General features: G+C 37.0%; 2 protein-coding genes across 8 annotated transcripts in view; both read left to right on the forward strand.

Moving 5' to 3' along the window:
- Positions 1-25777, forward strand: part of LOC123548818 (uncharacterized) — a 166952-nt gene that overhangs the window by 128949 nt on the left and 12226 nt on the right. For 4 of the 7 annotated variants that reach the window (XM_045336373.2, XM_045336374.2, XM_045336376.2 and 1 more), the window contains 4 exons: positions 699-752; positions 4452-4542; positions 7918-8022; positions 21450-21651. In XM_045336373.2, the coding sequence (XP_045192308.2) occupies positions 699-752; positions 4452-4542; positions 7918-8022; positions 21450-21651 (452 nt within the window). The remainder of the gene's footprint in view (positions 1-698; positions 753-4451; positions 4543-7917; positions 8023-21449; positions 21652-25777) is intronic. The other 3 variants (XM_045336378.2, XM_045336379.2, XM_045336380.2) reach the window with 2 other exon arrangements.
- On the forward strand, positions 8290-14376 carry LOC123548819 (uncharacterized). The gene is made up of 2 exons (XM_045336381.2): positions 8290-9712; positions 10195-14376. The coding sequence occupies exon 2, from the start codon at positions 10196-10198 to the stop codon at positions 12296-12298; it is 2103 nt and encodes a 700-aa protein (XP_045192316.2). The 5' UTR covers positions 8290-9712; position 10195; the 3' UTR covers positions 12299-14376.

Below are 25777 nucleotides of genomic sequence, written 5' to 3' on the forward strand. Positions count from 1 at the left end.
AGTAGCCTTGTCCATTATCTGGGGGCATATTTTTTTCAAGGAGATATTGTAATTTGTCAGTTACCTATTTTGATGGGTCAATGTATGATGACGTCAACACAGTCAGTCACACTTCACATACTACAGGACATATAAAACTAAAAGATTTAATGTATAAAAGAAAATAGACAAGTGTTGTGATGCTGTAGCAAATAACCTACTCTTGGAAATTGTTGATTTAATAACGAATGCATTTAGTTTTGTCATGGCTCATTTTGTCTTGATTAGAAAAGAGCTTCTGTTCCTACTTCACTCCATCACAGCAGTTTTTGTTGTTTGATTATTTCATTAAAGCTAGGATATGTATTTATAAATTGAGATCATTCAGTCACAAAGAGATACATGATAGGTCAAAAGTAGTTCTTACCAGACAGATGTATAAATTCTTTATCTATAGTTAATTTTTATTGTGTTTTTCTTCCCATTTTAAAAGAAGTTGTCGTTTGCTTTATGGAATTCTGGTATAATAATGCAAATTTCATGAATGATTTGAGACTGTTATCAGAGTAGATCTGTAAAGGCTATTATCTGCTTTTGACCTATTGTATATCAAGACTGAAGTGGTGAGGAGGTAGGAGATGGGAGACTTTATTTGTGTTGAATAGGAGGTGTTTTTTGAGGTTGTTAAGAAGTGACAAGAAAGCTTTTGATTTTCTTAGTTCGTAGACCTGTTGTTGAGGTTGATGACCATGGACAGCCATTGCCCCCAGAACGTAAGACTTCCATACAGGCATACTGTAAAAGTGGAAGAATTTATCTTTCAAATCATAGTGGGCATTGATGCTGATATGTCTTTAATTGATGATAAGTTAAAAAATGATATTATTGTGAAACCACATCTTTGAATATTTTGTACTGAGACAAAACAAATACAGTATGATCACAAGACAAGTGAAATCGTAATTCGGAGATTTGTAGGTCATCTAAGTTCTGAAAATATCAGTAAAATGTTTACAGGTGACACTTCATCCTCCAGATACTGCTAGTCTGTGTTAAAGCTGAAAAATCCAATACAGTTTGCCAATAAATAATAACTGTTCAGTTAACTGTATTTTGGGTGTATTGGTCACGGTAGTGCATAGTTTGCACACAATTTCTGCTCTGGAAATGATCAGAAAATTTAAGTTCCAGTGTATAAGTCGCTGTTAAATTTTGGATTTTTCCAAGCAATATTTACTGGTACCGGTAATGGCGGCAGCCATATTGATGCTGCGGACTGAATTATTAACAGAACCTGATTGGTTGAAAGCATACAGCGTAGGATAAACCTGTCCGGATTTTATCCAACCCTGTGTACATATAAAAGTACCTGTCAGTGGCGTCCATTAAAACGAAAGTAGATACAAACATAATTCAAACTGCAAGTATGGCATTGAATTGTAGTCATTTGTAATTTTAATGGCCTGTGTGGGATATTTATGATATACCTTATTGAAAATAATCACTACTCCGCGAAAGGTTTCGAAATTGATATTTTTTACTATTTTGTTCGTAACAAATGAACCTAAATTTGCGAGTGCCACGGCCGGAAAATTTATCCGAAAAAATTCTGCTGGCAATGTTCTGTAGTATAAGTCGCAGGAACTTTTTCTGAGGCAGCAAAATGATTAAAAAAAGTGCGACCAATACACCCTAAAATACGGTAATTAATAATTTTGATTTTACATGCAAGACCAAAAAAAAAGATCTTTTTGTATCGTGTCATTTTAATAGTTTTTACAAAATTATGCCAGTTTTACGCATGCAACATTATGCGAAATGGGTAATGTCACAAGAAAAATTATGATATCAAAATGTTAATATGGAAAGACGTTAAATAATTCTTTGAGACTTTTGGATTTATTTTGCATTTTGATATGATGGAGTGCATGTCTCTATGTTTTATGCATATTTATACTTATCTCTGCTGATGTTCATTCTGGAAGAATTTCCAATTGTTTTGTAATTCATGTTTGTTCACATTCAAATGAAGTTCCATAACTGGGAAATTGTTATAATGAAAATCCAACTGTTTGAAAATTACAGATACAATCTACTACTGTATTTCAGTATTCTACTGAAAAGCATGAAATAAAAAGTAACGTCAGAATTATTTCTGTCCACTTTTACAGTATTTAATACACTATATGAAATAATGGTAGCACGTTGCAGCACAGGTTGCCCAAAGATAAGTTAATAAATAGCGGGAAAATTACCAAGCTTTTTGTAAAGATGGCTTGTTTTGCTATGGATTTATTGCATAGTGTACATATATACATAGAAGGGAAAATATATGATTTATAAAACATTTGCAGTAGCTTAGGTTGGTATCCATCAACATTACATGTCTGGAATTCAGAGCTTGACTTTAAAGAACCAAGTATTCAGTTTCGCATTAGAATGTTTAAAATGTATCGACACTGCTGAAACTCCTCAGAAAGGCTGAAACCAGAAGAAAATTGAAATGAAAACGTGTGCAGCTTCAATTTCTACGTTTTATGTGAATCATTAAAATATTTGTTGAATTTTTCCTAGCTTAGACATACGAAAAAATAGGTAAATAGAACGCAAAGATGCTAATGTAGTTGACATTGATGAAGCAGCCTAAGCGGCCACCTGTATTAAGCAGCCAGTCAGCTATCTTTTCAAATTGACTTTTTGTTCTATGTCCAGCTTGTCTAAAGCAGCTAACTGCCTTGAACAACCAGATTGTGTTGCTGGGTGCTTAATACAGGTTTTTCTTTATTATCCAAATTTGACTGTCTGTTATTTTATTCTGCAACATCAAAACAACTTTAGTTCTGTTTTGTTCAAATTGCAGTGTATATGCGAACAGCTTTCAGTTTAAAATTCAGACATGCAGTGTTGGTGTATGTGGGTCCACAACTATTTATATAATGCTAGTATATGTAATGATTTTTCTAACATGAAAGTACATTTTGTATTTGAAATAAAGACATGACCAGCAAAGTGTTTAACGGTAATGTTTATTTTACAAATTAATTGCAATTTTCATGTAGTTTTAAAAAAGTATTTACAGCTTATTCAAATATTACACATTTGATATCACATGGAAGACAGCAGCACTGATGCAAAGGAATGGTTGCCATTTCTTGCTTTCTGTTCTCGAGGAAAAGACATACTTTACCATATACCTCCATAGAGTTCCTGGGGAGGGGGCATTGCTTTTTTTGCAAAAGAGGGTCTTTAAGGCCTTTAAATTTCATATGTCCGTATACGGCATAAATCCCACTCATACTACTAGCAGAGGGGGCGTGCCCCCAAGTAAGCTGAGGAATGAACTGTACTCATCTAAGTTACAGTCATAACTATTTTTGTAAAGGAATAATATTTTTCTCAAAATTTAGACAAAAAAAATGCACCAGAGGCCATGGTCATTTCATATTTTTTCCAGGGGCAGTGCACCCTGACCCCTCTAAAATGAGGATGATACCTAAAAATGTACCAGAGGCCACCATGTCATACCTGTATTTGAGCCTTTGTTCTGAACTTGTGCCACACAAACAAATATTTCTGCCTTCGGGCCTGTATAATGCTTATTTTGAGATAGTTTTTATAAATGTAAGGGTGGAGGAGGTTTGTTTATAAAGGGTGTATTGTATCTACAGCTAATAAACTGTTGACGAAATGTTGTGTAGGGTTACCGAGTATGGAAACAAACCCCACTAAAGCAACTAAAGCAATACATGAAAACCAGTTTTTAGATATATATAGATCCTGAGGGAGGTCCGTGGTGTACTGCCCTTCAAAACTAAGTCAGGCGTACATTGATTTTCCTGTCACTTTAAACTGAATACTGTGAAATCATTAATATTCGTGGGGGACTAATTTTCGTGGATTTCGTGGTTGAGTCATTCCACGAAATTAATCCCAACGAACACGTAAAATTCCCATTCATTTTATGTTCAAAAGTTGAAATCCACGAATTCATATCCCCACGAAATTGCCGTTTTGACCAAAACCAAGAAATTTCATGCCCACGAAATTTAATGATTTTACAGTATACAGGGAAGAATTTGATAACTGTGAGACAAAAATACTTCCTTCAGTATTTACAAAAGCTTTTTTTTAGCCTCTAAAAATCCTCTTTCATTATAAACCTTTGCAATGGTGCCAAAAGCCTTTTCTGGATACACACCTACTTGTTTTTTCCTTGCAGTGGTGGATGTGGGTACTTAACTTTCTACTAAGGGTAATTAAGTTTCTTTTGGGCATACTGTCAGATATTGTGACTAAATATAAAATGTTTATTAGCTCATTTGTCACCAAGCTGCTCTTGTCTTGTAACATTAAATGGCAATATATCAAGTATGTCAGACAAATTCTGTCTTCCTATTTCTTAAAGTAGTATCAGGCATGTCACAGACTGACATATGTTTGGCTATAATGGAGTTTTTGTGTGTTTGTTTCAGGATTCAACATAGACGAGAGTAAAGTTTTAGGGGGAGAGGCTTGTCTGTGGGCGGAGTATATAGATAACGAAAATCTAATGACTACTCTGTGGTGAGTTTTTCAAAATATGTTCAGTTGTAAATTATTAGCTGTAAACACTCGGGATGTGAAAAGCCAATTACCTTAGAAAGAAAGGTCCAAATAGTGAAGAAACCAAAAAAATACATAGAAGTAAGATAGAAATTTAAAACAATGCTTTTTGTAGAGGTAATCGACATTTAGGTGCTTTTGTTAATCCCCCCCATGAGTGAATGGTCTCCATCTGTCCTTCTGTCTGTCCATCAGTAACATTTCGTGCCTGCTCTGTATCTCCTAAACCCCTTGAAGGATTTTCATGAAACTTGGGTCAAATGATCACCTCATCAAGACGACGTGCAGAACCCATGAGTCAGCCATGTCGGCTCACGTTCAAGGTCACAACTCAAGGTCAAAGGTTTGAGCCTTCCATTTTGTGTCCACTCTGTATCTCCTAAACCCCTGGAAAGATTTTCATGAAACTTTGGTCAGATGATCACCTAATCAAGACGATGTGCAGAACCCATGAGTCAGCCATGTCGGCTCAAGGTCAAAGGTTTGAGCCTTTTATTTCATGTCCGCTCTGTATCTCCTAAACCCCTTGGAGGATAATCATGAAACTTGGGTCAAATGATCACCTCTTCAAGAGGATGTGCAGAACTTATGAGTCAGCCAGGGGCCTCCGTGGCCGAGTGGTTAAGGTAGCTGACTTTAAATCACTTGCCCCTCATCGATGTGGGTTCGAGCTTCACTCGGGGCATTGGTATCTTCATGTGAGGAAGCCATCCAGCTGGCTAACAGAAGGTTGGTGGTTCTACCCAGGTGCCCACTCGTGATTAAATAATGCGCGGAGGGGCACCTGGGGTTTTCCTCCACCATTAAAGCTGGAAAGTCGCCATATGACCTATCATGTGTCGGTGCGACGTTAAATCCAACAAAATAAATAAATATGAATCAGCCATGTTAGGTCAAGGTCACAACTCAGGTCAAAGGTTTGAGCCTTCAATTTTGTGTCCGCTCTATATCTCCTAAACCCATTGAAGGATAATCATGAAACTTGGGTCAAATGATCACCTTATCAAGACGATGTGCAGAACTTATGAGTCAGCCATGTTGGCTCAAGGTCAAGGTCACAAGTCAAGGTCAAAGGTTTGGGCCTTCCATTTTGTATCCGTATTGTATCTCCTAAACCCCTTTAAGGATTTTGATGAAACTTGGGTCAAATGATCATCTCATGAAGATGATGTGCAAAACTCATGAGTCAAGCATGTTAGCTCAAGGTCAAGGTCACAACTCTGGTTCAGATGTTTGAGCCTTCCATTGTGTGTCCGCTCTGTATCTCCTAAACCCCTTGAAGGAATTTCAAGAAACTTTGGTAATAAAATAACCTCATCAAGACGATGTGCAGAACTCATGAATCAGCCATGTTGGCTTAAGATCAAGGTCACAAGTCAAGGTCAAAGGTTTGGGCCTTCCATTTTGTGTTCGCTCTGTATCTCCTAAACCCCTTGAAGGATTTTCATGAAACTTAAGTCAATCAATCACCTTATCAAGACGATGTGCAGAACTCATGAGTCAGCCTTGTTGGTTCAAGGTCAAGGTCACAACACTCTGTATCTCCTTAACCCCTTGAAGGATTTTAATATGACTTGGCTGTATTATTCCATTTATCAAGACAATGTGCAGAATTCAAAATTCACCCCTGCCAGCTTAAGGTCAAGGTCACAACTTGATTGTTTAATGGTTCCACCCAATACCATAAACCCTTTCTCTGTCCATAACAATGGCGGCCCAGACTGCCTTGTTTTACTCACTTCAGATATTAGTACAGGTGGATGGTCTGTCGTCCAGCATCAATATATTTTATATCTTCTGCTGGGGGAATTACTAGTCAGAACTACACTAAACTTAATCTGTAACATCTCTCAAGTTTGTTCAAATGCTTCTGCTAGGTTCCTTTTAAACAAAAACTTTAAACGACTTCTTCTCGTGAATCACTAGACTAAAAAAAATCTGTTGAGACTAAACATTTCTCATTCCATTTTTGAAAAAAGATATCAATGGATCCATTAAAAAAATCCACTTTTTCTGTGGCTTCCCCTTTTACTGTTGCTTAGAGTCAGAGATAAAAGATATTGTAAAAATTTTCAGAAAGTGCTATTAAAGAGACCTTTATGGGAGAGTGGTTTACTTATAAAAGATTCTGATCTGTAGCCCCTTGTGTAGTTCTTTATCTAAATTGTTTGAATGGTTCCCCTTGGCCCATTTTAGGGCAACCAAAGCTGAAAATAGTAAAATTTCAAACAACATTTTCTTATGAACAGATTGATGCATCTTCACCATGGATTTTTCTTAAATTTATGTTTTCAGATGGTTCAATTCAGTCTCTTTAAGGGGACAGCAGGGCTAAAAATAGACAAACATTTAAACAACATTTTCTCATGAACAACTGCATGGATCTTCATTAAACTTGGACTGTAGCATCTTTCACATTTTGTGGAATGATTTGTATTGGCTACCTAAGCTAAAAATAGAGGGGAAAAAAACTTTAAACAAGTTCTTCTCATTAAGGTTTGATCTGGACAAAACTTAGTCTGTAACATCCTGGTATGGTCCTCTTTCAAGTTCCAGTTGACCCCTTTGAGGGGCTGCCATGGCTGAAAGTAGAAAAGCCTTAACCAACTTCTTTCTATAAACCGCTTGATGGATCTACACCAAACTTTTTCCATTACATCCTTGTCTTATTTAGTTCAGATGGTTCTGTTCATTTTGGCCGCCAGAGCTAAAAATAGAAGAAAAAACAACAACTTAAAACAACTTCTATTCACAAACTGCTTTCAAGATGTTTGCAGAATTGTGACCAAAGTTGATCTGTAGCACGCTAGTTTGGACCAATCTTAGGTCTGCTGTCATGGTTACTTATTTAAGGGCTATCAGATCAAGAATGGAAAAGGCTTTAAATTGCTTTTAATTAACCCTTAGCCTGCTGGCGGTAAGTGATTCTGCCTTTGCAACCAGTGCAGACCAGTGCAAATCATGCAGTCTGAACATGTTCTGCATTGTTCGCCATTCAGTCAATAGCGTTTTGGTATGCACCCCTTTTAACAGTTAATGGTACTCTCCAAATTTAAAGATGTACAAGTTCATTATAGAAATTCAGCAGGGTAAGGGTTATCTTCTTAATTGTTGTTCACCAAACTTGGTCAGAAGCAAAGTCAAAAGGTCAAAATTTTGCTCCTCAGTTTCTTGACTTCTTTAAGATAAAGGAAAATAATATGTACAAAGCTACTATCTGACAGTACATCGTGTAATGAAAAATATGTTTTTGCATTTGACTATGCACTTTCACAAAATATGCATAATTAATCAGGTCTTTGTTTATCATTCTTACTTGTTTTCCTGTTATTTTAGGCCACGAGCTTCTGCGACTGCAGAAAGGTTATGGAGCAGTAAAGAAGTGAGAGATTTAGATAGTGCAGCTGCAAGGCTTCAGGAACATAGATGTAGAATGTTGAGGTAACGTGACAAATTCTGTCTCAAACTTTGTAGGAAGTTTATACTTCTGACCTTGGTGTCAAGATGTTAGTGGTGAACTGTTAGTGACAGAACTCTTATGATGCCTTTACGTTTGCATCTGATGCATTTCCATTTTACCTCATTGCATAAATGGATAAGGTTGTTGCCTTTGAATCACTTGACCATCGCTGCTGTGGGTGAGAAATCTCACTTAGGGTGTTGATTTCTCTCATACAGACATCAAGCTGGCTTTAGGAAGGATGGGGAATCTGCCTACTGTAAGTGCCCATACCTAAAAAAGCCCAGAGGGACACCTTGGGTCATCTTCTAAAACCAACAGCTGGAAAGTCACCGTATGACCTGCAATTATGTCTGTGTGACTTTAACTTTCTACCCCCTATTCTATAAGCAGTGATAATAATGTGTAGAACAAACAGATATGCCTGACAATTTTTTTTTATTTTTTTTTGAGCAATTAATGTGCAGCTTCAGTATTAAAACGTATCTGCTTAAAACTGTGCAGTATTTTAATTTGTGCAAGAATATTCCACAACTCCACTCAGCTCTGTCTAAAAATGAAACACTTTTTCAAATTGGTTACAACACATAACTGACCCTCAAATCTTAAAAGAAACATAGCCGATGAAAAAGTATCTGTCCAGTCTTGAGAAAATAGAAGTGTGTATATTATGGTACATGAAGACATCCCCTTGATTCAGCATGAAAAGAAATCTGGTAAGTTCCTAATTCTTTTTCGCAAAAAGAATGTCCATTCTGTTTAATTGAGAGGTTCCTCGTATGCGCAAGGCAGTTTCCGTTTTATGGTGACAGGCGAAAAAACGAAAGTGAATTTTGTAAAAAAAACTGATCATAGATCATAGATCGGTTTATTACTGATAATTTGTCTAATGAAGTAGATAAAGTTCAAGTTTCTTTTTTTTTTTTTTTTTTTTTTTTTTTATAATTTGTCTAAAATTATACTTAACGACGTTTATTACTTCTTCGTCTATTGTACAACGTACGATTGGAAAATAAATCTCCACTTCAACCAAGGTAAGTCTCATTTAAATTTATAAATTTTATAATACGGGAAATATAATGTTATATTAGTATATAGAGAACAAGTGTTCAGACTGTGAGGTTGTTGGCTCTATCTCCAGGGATGAAGAGTATTTTCTTGGTTAAGCATTGACTGAAAACAGTATATCTATGATAATGCACCTTTGATTTATGTATTGGAAATGACTTATGTTGTGGAAAATATTGTTTAATTATGAACAACAGATCAATAATTGAAATGAATATAGAAACACTCAGTCTGGTTAAGTTACATCAGATGGGCAACGTATGGCCCTTATGGCTGTCTTGTTTTTAATTTATTTTAAATATTGCTCTCTGTTAATAATTTTTTGATAAAGTGGTGTAAATCAAGGAATGTGCACCCTACATGATTGTAGATTTCATTATTTACAATCAGTTACTTTGAATACTGGTACAGATAAAAAGATAACCTATATGTTTATCTAATCTTGTTAGATTTACTATATAATAAATTAATTTCTAGCTTTCCTGGTCTGATTTTAGATACGGGGATTTCTTTCCTCTACATTAAAAAATATTTGTTAAAGTTTATCACTGGAATATCAGATTTTTTGGTTAACATTGATGTTTGTCACAAGTACACTTAGAGGTAAAATATTAATTTTCTATGTAACCTTGCCTTGAATGTTTTATCTTGCCTTGAATGTTTATGCATCAAATATAGTTTTTCTGACTGTCTGAGGCATTAGTGATTTAGTTTAATTTACCCTGAGATGCAGGTGCTGAGCTGATCTCTGTTGTGCCTGCAGATACATATATATAATTGGAATAACAATACCTATTTGATTTGTAGTTTTTGAAGAGTTACAGTCCCTCGATTTAAATTGCATGTTTTATGCATTTTTTTTCGACCTTGGATGGAGCTACTGAGTTAATTTATTACAATGGATAATTAAGAACATAAAATAGTGCCACAATGTATCCATGATGAATGAGGAGAATTTCAGTCTGTACTTAAGAAGTTATTTGTTTAAAAATACAGTTTAAAGATGAAAAAGTAAAAAAAAAACAATTTATCATAGAATCACAGAAGAAAGAAAAGCATTTAAGTTGTTCGGTTTGTTCTTTCAGGATGTCTCAAGTTCCCAATGATAAAACTATTTCACTGAAACTATCAGAAGTTCTCAGTGATATCGGTGTTACTGAGAAGATGGTGCTGAAGAGGAGGAGGATATTTATGTTGATGGAAACTGTTGACACCACTACTCACAGGTTACTGGGCAAAAACGTCATCACCTATAATTTTGGCAGCCAATCAGAAGGTTCAACGACCTTGGAGCTTGACTCCGACATTGATTCACTCTTCAGTTTACACAACTTGAATGTGATACAGGACTGGAAAGATTGGCAATTTGGAAAGGAGAATGTATTAATGGTCCAGGATGAGTCCACATCACCAGGTTACTGTCTTTTACAACTTCTTCGACCAGATGTTCCTCTTGTTGTCACTGCCACTGAATCTGGCAGATCTTCTGGTATAGATGGAAAAGGAAGGCTGCTGATGAAAAACTCACATTTTGATCCATTGCTTTTAGGAAATCAGTATAGAAATGGACCTGCCCATGCCTTTAAAGAAGTACCAGGTTTTGATGCTGAAGATAATGTTTTAGCATGGTACTCTAAATCATGGCCTGCAGAAGCCGAACCATGGTTGGAGAGGCCATGTGTAGGAGGATGGCCTACAGAGGAAATGAAGAGATATTGTGAGACTACAGGATGTTTTCTTGTTCCAGTAAGCAGCAAGAGTGGTCAGAATGAAACATTTGAATGGAGAATATCTACTTCCCTTGCTGAGAGATGTCTCATGTTCAGTTTAAACATCACACAAATTAGATGTTACATTCTGATGAAGATGATTCTTAAAACATTCATAAAACCAAAATGTGACGGTGTCCTTTCAAGTTTCATGTGTAAAACTGTTTTGTTTTATTGTATTGAGGATACACTGTCAGATGTATGGGAGGAGCAGAATTTACTTGGATGTTTAAAGCATTGCCTTCTAGCATTGCAGAACTGTATTACACGAGAAAACTGTCCACATTTCATAACACCTGAAAATAATCTGATGGCTGGAAAACTTCCACCTGCAACCAAACATAGACTTCAGGAAATCCTGCAAAACATTGAACAAAGTGACGTTCGTACCCTTCTAGAGATTCCTATAGATGATCTTGGTGCAAGACTTAAGGCAAAGATGCAAGGACGTCAGTGTTACCCATTGCAAGACTATATTCACTCCTGTATATCTTCAAAACTACTAAAGCACATGGCTATACAAATCGCTATACGTCATAAATTTCATTTGAAAGAATTAGTACATCGGGGAGGTCAGATGGAACACAGTAGATCGTTTGTTTACACACTGGCTAGAAGGTATATTGGAAAAGCCCTCAATAGTTTGGAAAAATCAGCATACAAGCTCCTTATACCTTTTCTGTGTTCTTCATTAGCCTCTGCTATTGCATCACATGACATACAAGCTGACAGAACTGTATCACAAGAAGCACAGGGCTGGTTTTCGGTAGGATTGAATTCAGATGTATCATCTGGCAGACTGAAATTTGCATCAGCATTATATTGTACTGGTGATTTCGAAAGGGCAGAACATGTTTTGAGGAATACTGAAGACTTGTATGAGCTGAAAACTGTTGAAGCTGTTTGTACATGTAGAGATCTCGAAACTTTATCGTTACGATTGGAATTCTTCAATAGATCTGACACTGGAAATGAGGAACTTGTTAAACACATTACAGCATTTTGTGTTAGATTTATACCATGTGAAATTAACTGTGTCCCACATGAACTGCAATATGAGATGTTTAGAGCAACACAAGAAGACATGCTTCACGGACATGATTTTTGGATGGATTGGTCTGTGGTCGATTCTCTCCCGTACATCTACTTCCTACAGTACAAGACATACGGTCACCTTCAGAGACCAGCAGGCCAGCAGTTGGCACTTGAAGGACTTGTTGATTGCGTTAAGAGTAATCATAACCTTGGGCACCTTGAAACTGCCCTGAATTTACTAGGACAGTGCTTGGAACTGGAGAACCTTTATTATGCTGCATTAGACTGCTATGTGAGATCACTGAATGTATGTGCAAGGAATAATGCAGCAAAAATACATATATGTAGACTACTTAGTGCATTAGTAAACAGGCAGGTTGTGTAGTCTTAAAAGGTGTAATCAAATCAGACAGGCTGTTTAGATTCGGTAGATCTTAACTCATTAATACCTGTAACCACTTTTTCAATACATTCCTAAGCCACTAATCCCTTTATCTGCTCTGTATGCCCAATGGTTTTTACTGATACCAGTAATCAATAATCAATAAGATCTCTGGATCCTTTGATCAATATGAGACAAAGTCACTTAATGACACTACCTTATGATCAATAAATTGAAGTTCTTAAAACTGCAAGAGAATTTAATGAGTAAAATTTACTATTATGTTAATTGGCAAAAACATTTTAAAGGCCATTGAATTCACATAATTATGGAAAACTACAGTATTCGAGAAGAATTGGACATAGAAAAACAGCCATTATTTGATAGTTTTATATTTATTCATAAATCAGTTATTGCTAAAATGTTCCTAGTCCATGAATCTGGTTAATTATGTCTCCCACTAAACAGTGGTGTGGGAGACATATTGATTTACTGTCTGTGTGTGTGTCTGTCACAAATCTTCTCCGCACTCTAAGTCAAATATTTCTCATCCGATCTTCACCAAACTTAAAACAAAGTGTGTTTGACCATAAGACCTAGACCAAGTTCGATAACTAGCCAAATCGGCGAACGCACTTCGGAATTATGGCCCTTGAATTACCGAAAATTGGCCTTTTTACTCTTGTCCGCGTTTTAAGTCGAATATTTCTCATCCGATCTTCACCAAACTTGAACAAAATGTGTTTGACCAAAAGTCCTTGGCTAAGTTTGATAACTAGCCAAATCAGCCCGAGCACTTCAGAATTATGGCCCTTCAATTACCGAAAATCAGCCTTTTTACTCTTGTCCGCGCTCTAAGTTGAACAGTTCTCATACTATCTTCACCAAATTTGAAAAAATGTGTTTGGCCGTAAGTCCACGACCAAATTAGATAAATAGCCAAATTGGCCCAGGCACTTCGGAATTATGGCCCTTGAATTACCGAAAATCGGCCTTTTTACTCTTGTCTGCGCTCTATGTCGAACAGTTCTCAACCGATCTTTACCAAACTTGACCAAATGTTTTTAACCATAACTCCTCGGCCAAGTTCATTAACTTGCCAAATCGCCCAGGGCTTTTCAGAATTATGGCCCTTGAATTACCCAAAATCAGACTTTTTACTCTTAAAAGGTATATTTGTAGTTAGTAAACGGTAGACTGACTTACTATTTAGATGATTAGGCAGTTGTGTGAGACATGAGCTTTTCTCAAAAGCAGCTCTAGTTTTCATTTTCATGAAGTGACACTAATTTTGCTAATGAAGTGTTATCATTCGAGTCAAAATCCGAGACTCGTCCTGCCTACTATCTGTCAATATTCTGGAAGAAAATTGGCTGATAATTTAGTGATAAATCGATTGAAAATTCATGTAAAAATTATAAATATTTTTGAGTCGGCTAAAGGCTGAAAGCCTTTTGACGAGTCCTTGCTATCCAACGATTCTCTAAATGGACCGAATAACATGTGAAGGGATGTAGTTCCATTAGATTTCTCAAATTTCAAACAGTTCACTGCATGAATGAAGTTAAGTTGTGTCAATTCCCTTTGCTATGACCAATATACGATGTAATCTGTCATATTTATGACTTGTAATTGTGCAATTCTCGAATGTAACTCATTAAGCATAAATGTGCATTTTAAGAATTGCGCAGGCTTACAAAGCTTGGGTAACATCCAGCGAAAGACAAAAAATAGTTCCAGCAGGGCTCCAGATAAGATGCGTATTAGCGTAAATTACGTATAGAAATAATGCAAATACGCATGTCTAATAATTTCTAAGCGTATAAAAACGTATATAAAATTACAGAAACGCACACAATGCTTTTTTAAAAACAAAATCTGAATCGTCTGGATGCGTTAGATAACATAGCCGATCAGCCTTAATTCTCCAACATTGAACGTAAACACGCATCGTATGATTTCTATAAACTTTGCGTGGGTTGAATTTTGCAGTCAGTAAACGGATAAATTATCGGAAGAAGAAGCTCTTACTGGTTTGTTTAGTTACTATTGATATTAAAAATGATTTTAATTCTTATTTTTCGAGAAATAAACAAATCGGCGAAACATTAAATTGTATTTTCTTGTAGTTTTTGAAATCGAAAGTAGATCGTCTATGTTTGGCGAAACGAAACAACTTTTTTATAAAAAGATTTAAATAAGAGGTAATTTAACCGTAAACTTCAATGTCAGATACTGCCAATTGCTGCTAAATGTCTTCGTATCATCACAATTTGTAAAATATATTGTTCAAACTGGAGAAAAGTGTAATCGTATCCGGATATAATATTTTGGGTAAATATCGAGCTGTGTTATGAAATTTTAAGAAAAAAACTAAAAACAAACTGAAACTGGTAGACTATACTGTCAGTACATCAATCATTAGCCGACTCAGGCCATTCAGGCCTTTGATTATTTATTCGATTTGCTTACATGTGTGAAAAGTCTTTTGTGTAAAATATTTTCATTGTTTGAAATTGGCAGAAAGAACTAAAGATCTTTTACAGAAGTCAAATCATTCGTACTGTTATAAACTGTAAAATAACATCATGCAGCATACAGTACTAACAGGCGGTGAGCGCATATCTACGACCCCGGCATACTGGGCTATTATCTTTTGACGCATAAATACCACATATGGTACTTGGTAAGAGTTGAAACGAATGCATAAATGCGATCTGTGTACGTAATGAGACAATAGGTGAAGTCGGATGACTTTTAGGACAGCCACAGATGACCTTTATTTGCAGTTTGTTTTTATACAGAGGTTAGAATGTAAAATTAAGCTAGCGGTCCTTAGAGCCAGGTGATCTCTGTTCACAGGTGATCTTTTGCACAGGTGTGACTGTTACAAAGAATTAAATGGGACTGCCAGTAGACCTGACAGTGCCATGATAAAGCATTTATCTGATGTCGGCAAAATTTTAATTTCGGAATGAATTTGTCCAAGTTCAGTTTGACCATTAATTATCTTGACCTTGGGAGTAATGTGTTTTTAATAGAGTACAAATGTACATGTACTCTGTTCTTTTAAGCATTCTCCATCTTTGAATCTGCTAAATGGCTCTTAACCAGACTTTGAATCTTCCTTTTTGAACTGGTTGACTATCAGGAGTTTGGTTTAACGATAAACAAATCACTGCCATCTTTCTTGTCTTGAATTGATTTGTTTTGTTTTTTGGTAGTTTTTTTTGAAGATAGGTAATATATTGTCAATAAATTGGTATATAAGAATATAAAATGATCTGGATTTATTCATTGATTCCTTCAATAACACTGTGTTGTTTTTAGCTCACCAGAGCCAAAGGCTCGGGTGAGCTATTAGGATCACTCACTGTCCATCGTCCGTTGTCCGGCGTCCGTAAACTTTTACTTTAAACAACATCTCCTCATAAACCGCTTGGCCAATTTCTCCCAAACTTCACAGGAATGTTCCTTGGGTGAAGCTCTACAAAACTTGTTCAAAGAATTGAATTTCATGCAGAACTCTGGTTGCCGTGGCAACCGAAAGGAAAAACTTTAAAAATCTTCTTCTCAAAAACCAGAAGCCCTAGAGCTTAGATATTTGGTGTGAAGCATTGCCTAGTGAACCTCTACCAATTTTGTTCAAATCATGACCCCGGGTTAAAAATTGACCCCGCCCTAGGGGTCACTTGATTTTACATAGGAAAATCTTAAAAAATCATCTTCTCAAAAACCAGAAGCCCTAGAGCTTAGATATTTGACATGTAGCATTGCCTGTGGACCTCTACTAAAGTTGTTCAAATCATGACCCTGGGGTTAAAATTGACCCCGCCCCAGAGGTCACTTGATTTTACATAGATAGGAAAATCTTCAAAGTTTTTTTAAAAATAAACCAGAAGGCCTAGAGCTTAGATGTTTCACATTTAGCATTGCCTAGTGGACCTCTACAAACTTTGTTCAAATCATGATCCCGGGGTCAAACTGACCCCGCCCCATGGGGTTACTTGATTGTACATAGAAAAATCTTCAAAATTTTCTAAAAATAAACCAGAAGCCCTAGAGCTTAGATATTTGACATGTAGCATTGCCTAGTGGATCGCTACAAAATTTGTTCAAATCTTAACCCCCAGGGTCATAATGACCCAGTCCCAGAGGTTACTTTATTGTACATAGAAAAACCTTTAAAATTTTCTAAAAATAAACCAGAAGGCCTAGAGCTTAGATATTTGGTATGTAACATTGCCTAGAAGACTTCTACAAACTTTGTTCAAATCATGACCCCCTGGGTAAAATTGGCCCCGCCCCAGGGGTCACTTGATTTTACATAGGAAAATCTTCAAAAATTTTCTAAAAATAAACCAGGCCTAGAGCTTAGATAGTTGACATATAGCGTTGCCTAGTGGACCTCTACATAAAATTTTCAAATCATGACCCCAGGGGTCACTTAATTTTATGTAGGAAAATCTTCAAAAAATTTCTAAAAATAAACCAGAAGGCCTAGATCTTAGGTAATTGACATGTAGCATTGCCTAGTAGACTTCTACAAAATTTGTTCAAATCATGACCCCCGGGGTCAAATTGACTCTGCCCAATATGGTTGCTTGATTGTACATAGAAAAATTTTCTTAAAATAAACCAGAAGGCCTAGAGCTTAGATATGTCAAATGTAGAATTGCCTAGTGGACCTCTACAAATTTTGTTCAAATCTTGGCCAATGGTCAAATTGACCCAGGCCCAGGGGTTACTTGCATGGTACATAGGGAAATCTTCATAAATTTGCTTAAAATAAACCAGAAGGCCTAGATCTTAGATATTTGATATGTAACATTGCTTAGTAGACTTCTACAAACTTTGTTCAAATCATGACCCCCGGGGTAAAATTGGCCCCGCCCCAGGGGTTACTTGATTGTACATCGGAAAATCTTCCAGAAAATTTCTAAAAATCATCAGTTTGACATTTGAAACATGTAGCTCATATTACTCTGGTGAGCGATCCAGGGTCATCATGACCCTCTTGTTATGTTTCATTATGGTTTAATCAGAACCCCAAATTTCTAAGTTGAGCTATATTGTGATTATGAAACATTATAGCAATATTATTCAGCCAGTGAAGATGTGCAGTGCGGTTTTGTTTGAGATTTCATTGAGCCAGACCAATGTTATGGCCCTTTATTTAGTTTTAAAAAAAATATATATAAAAGTTTGTGTTGCACGAACCTTAAAACTTATTTGACCTAGGGTCATGTTACATAATAAGAATATTATTCAGCCTGTGAAGTTGTGCACCTGGGGTTTTGTTTTAGATTTTGCTCTGCAAGACTAGAGTTATGGCACTTGACTAAGTTAAAATATGCATTAAGGGCATAATAGTTTGTGGCTGTTGTATCTCAAAACCTTTTGACTTAGAGTCATAAAACATTAGAGTTTGTTATATAGCATGCAAAGTTGTGCACCTGGTGTTCTCTTTGGGATTTCACTCATCCAGACCAGAGTTATGGTCCTTGACTGAGTGAAAAATACAAATAAAGGGCTTATCTTAGAAATATTTCATGTAGAGTCATGAAACCATGTACAGTGACAGGAAGTGCGGGCATCAGTACCCTGGTTATTATTATGTTCATGAAGAAATTCAGTAATGTACTGCTTCAATATCTTCAGAGTTATGGCCCTTGAATTAGTTAGGATTGTCATATTTTACAATATTTACTTCATCAATATTCATTAAATTGAATATTATGACATTCATTTTGTATGAACTGCAAAAGGAAAGGTGCCAGAGTTACGATAATGCCGCATAGTGATATTGTGCTGCTATTTTTGCAACTATTTAGGGAGAATATTTCTTAGATGATATTGCAGTTGTTCTGTCTAGTTCTTGGAATGATTGGGAAGCAAATTCTAATATTGAAAGAAATAAAGTGTGTGCAATTTATAAAAATATCTTGTTAAGAAATGGAATAGAAATTTAGTGTAAATATAAGGCAAGAATTTTTATGCCCCCCAAGGAGGAGGCATTATTGTAGTTGGACCTTACGTCTGTATGTCTATTTCAGATTGATAGCTAAGGTCTACAGGTGTCAGATTGCCTGTGGTTATTAGAGGAACCCTTTTATTTTAGGGGTCCGTTGGTCAAATGACCTTGAAACTGAAAATGGTTTCCGATTGATAACTGAAGAATGCTTTGACCTACAGGCATCAAACTTAATAGGATGATTGCCAGTGGTCAGTAGATGACACCTTTTGTTTTTGGGGTTAATAGGTCAAAGGTCAAGGTTGCAGTGGCCTTGACACTGAAAACAGTATCCAATCGATAACTGAAGATCCCTTTAGCCTCAGGGCTCGACCTTAAAGACTGCTCTGTTGCCTGGGGCAGGTGAAAGTGGAGTGTGGGCAGGCAAAAAATCAAACACAGTTGCCCATAGGGCAAGTGAGATATATGAAAGATCCCAAGAAATACTTCTCAGAAAATCATATACGTCTGTTTTTGTTGCTTTACTGCATTGTAATATCTCATCTTATTACATACTCGTTTCTATTCCCTGTTAAGTTACACTGGTACCGGAAACATCAATATTTTTCCATACACTGACGCCTGAATTTCATATCGTGTGTGTGACGTAATTCAGTGTGTTGTTGCACTATTTTTATGCCCCCACTTTGGGGGCGGGGGGGGGGGGGTGCATATAGATTTGCCCTTGTCCGTCTGTCCGTCCGTCTGTCCTTCCGAGAATGTTGTGTCGCACCTAGCTCCAAAAGTATTTGACGTAGAGTCACAAAACTTTATAGGAATGTTGGTCAGCATGTGTAGTTGCGCACCTGGGGTTTCGCGTCCGGATTCATTCAGTCGTGTAGAAGTTATGGCCCCTGACTTTGTAAAAATTGGTCATTTTAGTGTTGTGTCACACCTAGCTCCAAAAGTATATGACTTAGAGTCACAAAACTTTACAGGAATGTTGGTCAGCATGTGTAGTTGTGCACCTGGGGTTTCGCGTCCGGATTCATCCAGTCATGTAGGAGTTATGGCCCCTGACTTAGTAAAAAATTGGTCATTTTAATGTTGTGTCGTGCATAGCTCCAAAAGTATTTGACCTAGAGTCACCAAAGTTTACAGGAATGTTGGTCAGCATGTGCAGTTGTGCACCTGGGGTTTCGCGTCCGGATTCATTCAGTCTTGTAGGAGTTATAGCCCCTGACTTAGTTAAACTCATGGTAGCTCCAAAAGTATTTGACCTAGAGTCGCCAAAGTTTACAGGAATGTTGGTCAGCATGTGCAGTTGTGCACCTGGGGTTTCGCGTCCGGATTCTTTCAGTCGTGTAGGAGTTATGGCCCCTGACTTAGTTAAAAATTGGTCATTTTAATGTTGTGTTGAGCGTAGCTCCAAAAGTATTTGACCTAGAGTCACCAAAGGTTACAGGAATGTTGGTCAGCATGTGCAGTTGTGCACCTGGGGTTTCGCGTCCGGGATTCATTCAGTATTGTAGGCCCCTGACCTGGGAAAAAATTGTCATTTTAATGTCATGTAGTGGGGGCATCTGTGTCCCATGGACACATTTCTAGTTTTCTATTTAGTTCAGTATTGTCAATCCTATTCAGGCTATTGAACATATTTATGATATTTACATGATATTTATACATGAAGATGCGTATGTAATAAAAAGGTTATTATCTTTGCATCGGGAAATATGTACTCGTTCTTCAGTGGAAGAATATTGAGCTCCTAAAGTCGCGCAATATTTCTACTGAAGAACATGGGCATATTTCCCGATACAAAGCTAATAACCTATAAATATGACTGTGTTACACTTGGGCAACCAAAAATTGGTTTCAGGCAAGTAAAAAAATAGTTGAAGTTGCCCTTAGGGCAAGAGTACCAAACCCTTAGCCTACAGGTATCAAACTTCATAGGATGATTGCCTGTTGTCAGTAGATAAAACCTATTGTTTTTAAGGTCAGTTTGTCAGAGGTCAAGGTCACAGTGACCTTGAGACTGAAAATAGTTTACGATTGATAACTGAAGAATGCTTTGGCTTACAGGCATCAAACTCCATAGGATGATTGCCGGTGGTTAGTAGATGGCCCCTTTTGTTTTAGGGTTTAAGGTCAAGGTTGCAGTGATCTTTAGACTGAAAATGGATTCCAATTGCTAAATGAAGAACACTTTGACCTTCCGTGAACATATAGATGAGTGTCAAAGTTTTAACAATGCTTACAAATAATGATCTTTCCAAAGTTCATGTTTACATTAGTTACAATCAGCCTGATTACTAAAGTAACACAGATTAGCCAACCTGTTTACCATGTGATACAATAGTGTGAAGAAATAGCCAAGTGGAATGCTCACAAAACATTTTTGGTCTCAGCTGGGTTTGATATTGAAAATTTAATAGTAAATTTGAATAGAACTTCAAGATTAAATTCCAATTGAGACTCAGACCATCAATTTTGAATAGTCACCAGGAAATAGTCATAAAATTAACATAATTGTAATTTTAAACACACAGTTTAGCTATAAATGACAAATAAAGTTTCATAAAAAAAACTCAGCTGACACTGTTTAATAATTTTGTGAATGTGGGGCCAATTTTATCATGAATTTTAGTATCAATTAAGACAACTAATAACTAAAAAAGTGAAGAGAAAAAATTTTGACAATTTTTTTGTTTGCATACTTGAAGGTTTTGAATATTGTGTTTGCAAGTTGAACATAGAAAAAGCAGGAAATATTATCAGAACATGCTGCAAACAGTGCAAACTCCCTGCCCGTTCCTAAACAAACAGCTACAGAAATATAAAGCCCATTCAAGTATGGATGGCTCTAGCACATGGGTTCACTCAAGCAATGCATATAGTCCCTGGTCATTTTATTTGTATTTTCTGTGTTTTAAGCACTGGAAACCCTTAACCTTTATCCTGCTGGTGGCAGGTGATTCTGCCTTTGCGACCAGTGCAGACCAAGATCAGCCTGCACATCTGAATAATAAATGATACTGCCCAAATTGAATGACGGAGCAGTCCATTTTAGAAATTTAGCAGGGTAAAGGTTAATAGCTTGAACATTTTGCTCAAACCCTTGTAACCTCGGGCAATCTGTGTTTTATTGTATGTAATCTGAATTTATTGTATGCTATAAATTTGATATTTTTGTTACAGCCGTGGCTTAGGTGTTGGTCAGATAAGCGGGCCAGATTATTGTTTGCGGAGGGGAAAGAGACGTCAGAATCTGAATGAAACGGCTTCAGCTAACTGCACCTACGCACAGTGTTCAGGATACAATGAGAAGAGTCGTGTTGAGGTAGAAAATATTAAGGTGGAGTTTGAGCAAAAGGGAGGGAGAATTTCCGACTGTTCTCAGGTATTGTGTAGCGGTTTGACTACTAACACGTGCTATCCTAACAATTTATTCATCTTTGGGTTTCTTTTGCATGCACATTTATTATTTTACAACAACTAGTGTGCTGTTTTAACAAATTCATTTTACTACTAATGTGCTTTCACACATGCTTTTTTTTCTGACATTTCAGTTTTCACTTTCACTTAGATTTTTAATGAGTTCTGGCTTTTGCGGTATATTGTACTACCAGATGTTTATGTCATACTTGTTGTTCTTCAGTACTGTTTATTTGTAGCACTAGAAACAAGTTTTACACATGAATAGTTTGCATGTTTTGTAATAAAGGCTTATTATACATTGCATGATTGTCTCATAGACTTTTCTGAAATATATGCAAGAGTGATTGCTCCTGTCACTGCTAAAGAAAGTTCAGAGATTTTCTATAGATAAGAATAGCTCCATGAAAATATTATAAACTGAGAAAAAACAGATAAATAACAATTTCATGAGGTCACAAAAGTTTTTCAACCTGAGTGCGTATCAAGACTAGTTTCTCATATCTTTTGCACTTTCATCAGCTGAATTATTTTTGGTAGGGTTATGGCACCTTGAAGGTCATTTTTCAGTTAAGTTTGTCTAGACTTTTTCTTCCGTATTACTGGTGGGATTCGAATGAAGCTTCATTTGAATGATCAGTACCTAGTTGAGAACCTGACTGAGCAATTCTTCATAATTGAGCCACACCATGAGAAAACCAACATAGTGCATTTGTGACCAGCATGGATCCAGACCAGCCTGTGCATCTGCGCAGTCTGGTCAGGATCCATGCTGTTCGCTAATGGTTTCTCTAATTGCAATAGACTGCACGGATGCACAGGCTGGTCTGGATTCATGCTGGTCGCAAATGCACTATGTTGGTTTTCTTATGGTGCGGCTCGTATTTTTTCGATTTCTCTGAATTGTCTAATAAATATCTTCTCTGAAACTACTGCAGATTTCAGCAAATCTTGGTGGGTCAATATCAAGGCTATTTTTACATATTTCCAGGTCTTATCAGCTTGTATGATTAAAAAAAAAATAGTCTATAGAGATATTATCATCACTTGGTCATTAGCATTGGCTTTGGCTAACATTTTTGTTCAAGTCCACTTTTTCTTAAGAAATAAAAGAGCAGTAGGTTTTAAACCCTGTCAGATTGTTTATCAATATTAGTAAATAGGTCAAGAACCATAACTCTCACTTGCTTTCTGTCAGAATTACAGCCCTTTTTTGTCCTTAGAAAATTGGAATTTCTTGGTTAATGTTTTTGTTTAGGTCCACTTTTTCTGTTTGTTTTTAGCTCACCTGTCACAGTGACAAGGTGAGCTTTTGTGATCACCCTTCGTCCATCGTCAGTCCGTCCGTGCGTGCGTCCGTCAACAATTTCATGTCTGCACGATAGTGGTTTCATTTATGATTTTATTTTAACCAAACTTGCACACAACTTGTATCACCATAAGATCTCGGTTCCTTTCTTGAACTGGCCAGATCCCATTATGGGTTCCAGATTTATGGCCCCTGAAAGGGCCAAAATTAGCTATTTTGACCTTGTCTGCACAATAGCAGCTTTATTATGTCTCCCCCAGGAGACATATTGTTTTTGCCCTGTCCGTCCGTACGTCACACTTCATTTCCGAGCAATAACTGGAGAACCATTTGACCTAGAACCTTCAAACTTCAAAGGGTTGTAGGGCTGCTGGAGTAGACGACCCCTATTGTTATTGGGATCACTCCGTCAAAGGTCAAGGTCACAGGGGCCTGAACATTGAAAACCATTTCCGATCAGTAACTAAAGAACCACTTGACCCAGAATGTTGAAACTTCATAGGATGATTGGCCATGAAGAGTAGATGACCCCTATTGATTTTGGGGTCACTCCGTCAAAGGTCAAGGTCACAGGGGCCTGAACATTGAAAACCATTTCCGATCAATAACTAGAGAACCACTTGACCCAGAATGTTGAAACTTCATAGGATGATTGGTCATGAAGAGTAGATGACCCCTATTGATTTTGGGGTCACTCCATCAAAGGTCAAGGTCACAGGGGCCTGAACATGGAAAACCATTTCCGATCAATAACTAGAGAACCACTTGACCCAGAATGTTGAAACTTCATAGGATGATTGTACATGCAAAGTAGATGACCCCTATTGATTTTGGGGTCACTCCATTAAAGGTCAAGGTCACAGGGTCCTGAACATTGAAAACCATTTCCGGTCAGTAACTTGAGAACCACTTGACCCAGAATGTTGAAACTTAATAGGATGATTGGTCATGCAGAGTAGCTGACCCTTAACGATTTTGGGGTCACTCTGTGAAAGTTCAAGGTCACAGGGGCCTGAACATTGAAAACCATTTCCGGTCAGTAACTTGAGAACTACTTGACCCGGAATGATGAAACTTCATAGGATGATTGGTCATGCGGAGTAGATGACCCCTAATGATTTTAGGGTCACTCTGTTAAATGCCAAGGCCACAGGGGCCTGAACATGGAAAACCATTTCCAATCAATAACTTGAGAATCTCTCGACCCAGAATGTTGAAACTTCATAGGATGATTGTTCATGCAGAGTAAATGACCCCTATTGTTTTTGGGGTCTCTCCGTTAAAGGTCAATGTCACAGAGGCCTGAACATTGATAACCAGTTCCGATCAATAACTTGGGAACCACTTGACCAAGAATGTTGAAACTTCATAGGATGATTGAACATGCAGAGTAGATGACCCCTATTGATTTTGGGGTCAGTCTATTAAAGGTCAAGGTCACAGTGGCCTGTTCATGTAAAATCATTTTTTGGAAATAACTTGAGAACCACTTGACCTACAGTGTTGAAACTTAATAGGATGATTGGACATGCAGAGTAGATGACCCCTATTTATTTTGAGGTCACTTGATCAAAGGTCAAGGTCACAGGAGCCTGAACAGTGACTTGAGAACCACTAGGCCAAGAGTGTTGAAATTTAGCGGGATGACTGGACATGCCAAGTAGATGATCCCTATTGCAGCCAACCATCAGTGTCTCTTTGACTTTTCGCTGCTGACCCCTATTGACTTCTTGCCTATAATACTTTGCATTGGGGGAGACATGCGCTTTTTAACAAAAGCATTTTCTAGTTTATAATTTGATTTTTACCAAACTGGCACACAACTTGTATCATCATAAGATGTTGGTTCCTTTCTTGAACTGGCCAGATTCCAGTATGGGTTCCAGAGTTATGGCCCCTGAAAGGGCCAGAATTAGCTATTTGGACCTTGTCTGCACAATAGCAGCTTCATTTATGATTTTATTTTAACCAAACTTGCACACAACTTGTGTCACCATAAGATCTTGGATCCTTTCTTCAACTGGCGAAATTCCATTATGGGTTCCAGAGTTATGGCCCCTGAAAGGGCCAGAATTAGCTATTTTGACCTTGTCTGCACAATAGCAGCTTCATTTATGATTTGAATTTAATCAAACTTGCACAAAACTTGTGTCACCATAAGATCTCGGTTTCTTTTTTAAACCGGCCAGATCCCTTAATGGGTTCCAGAGTTACGGGCCCTGAAAGGGCCAGAATTAGCTATTTTGACCTTGTCTGCACAATAGCAGCTTCATTTATGATTTGATTTTAACCAAACTTGCACACAACTTGTATTACCACAAGATCTTGGTTCCTTTCTTGAACTGGCCAGATTCCATCATGGGTTCCAGAGTTATGGCCCCTTAAAGGTCCAGAATTGGCTATTTTGGCTTTTGCAGCCATATAGGTACTTCATTTATGGTTTTATTTGATACAAACTTCCAAAATATCTTCAACAACAATAAATCTTGGATTCCATGACAAATCAGATCCAATTGTAGGTTCCGAAGTTATTTTATATCTGATTACCTCCCCTGATAGTAATCAGAATGGATTTATATCAGTAAGTACTTATAGGACTTATTTGAAATTTCATTATTGTCATTAGCTGGACTGAGCCTATCAGGGTAGATAACTATGGACTGATTTTATGTCAAATTACCTCCCTTTATTTCAAATTAAAATGGGTATATCTCCGTAACTAATGATGATACTGATCTGAAATTTCATTTATGTCAACAGATTTATTTGGCAGATCCTTCTT

The sequence above is a fragment of the Mercenaria mercenaria genome, chromosome 6 (assembly GCF_021730395.1).
Source record: "Mercenaria mercenaria strain notata chromosome 6, MADL_Memer_1, whole genome shotgun sequence".
Lineage (NCBI taxonomy): Eukaryota > Metazoa > Mollusca > Bivalvia > Venerida > Veneridae > Mercenaria > Mercenaria mercenaria.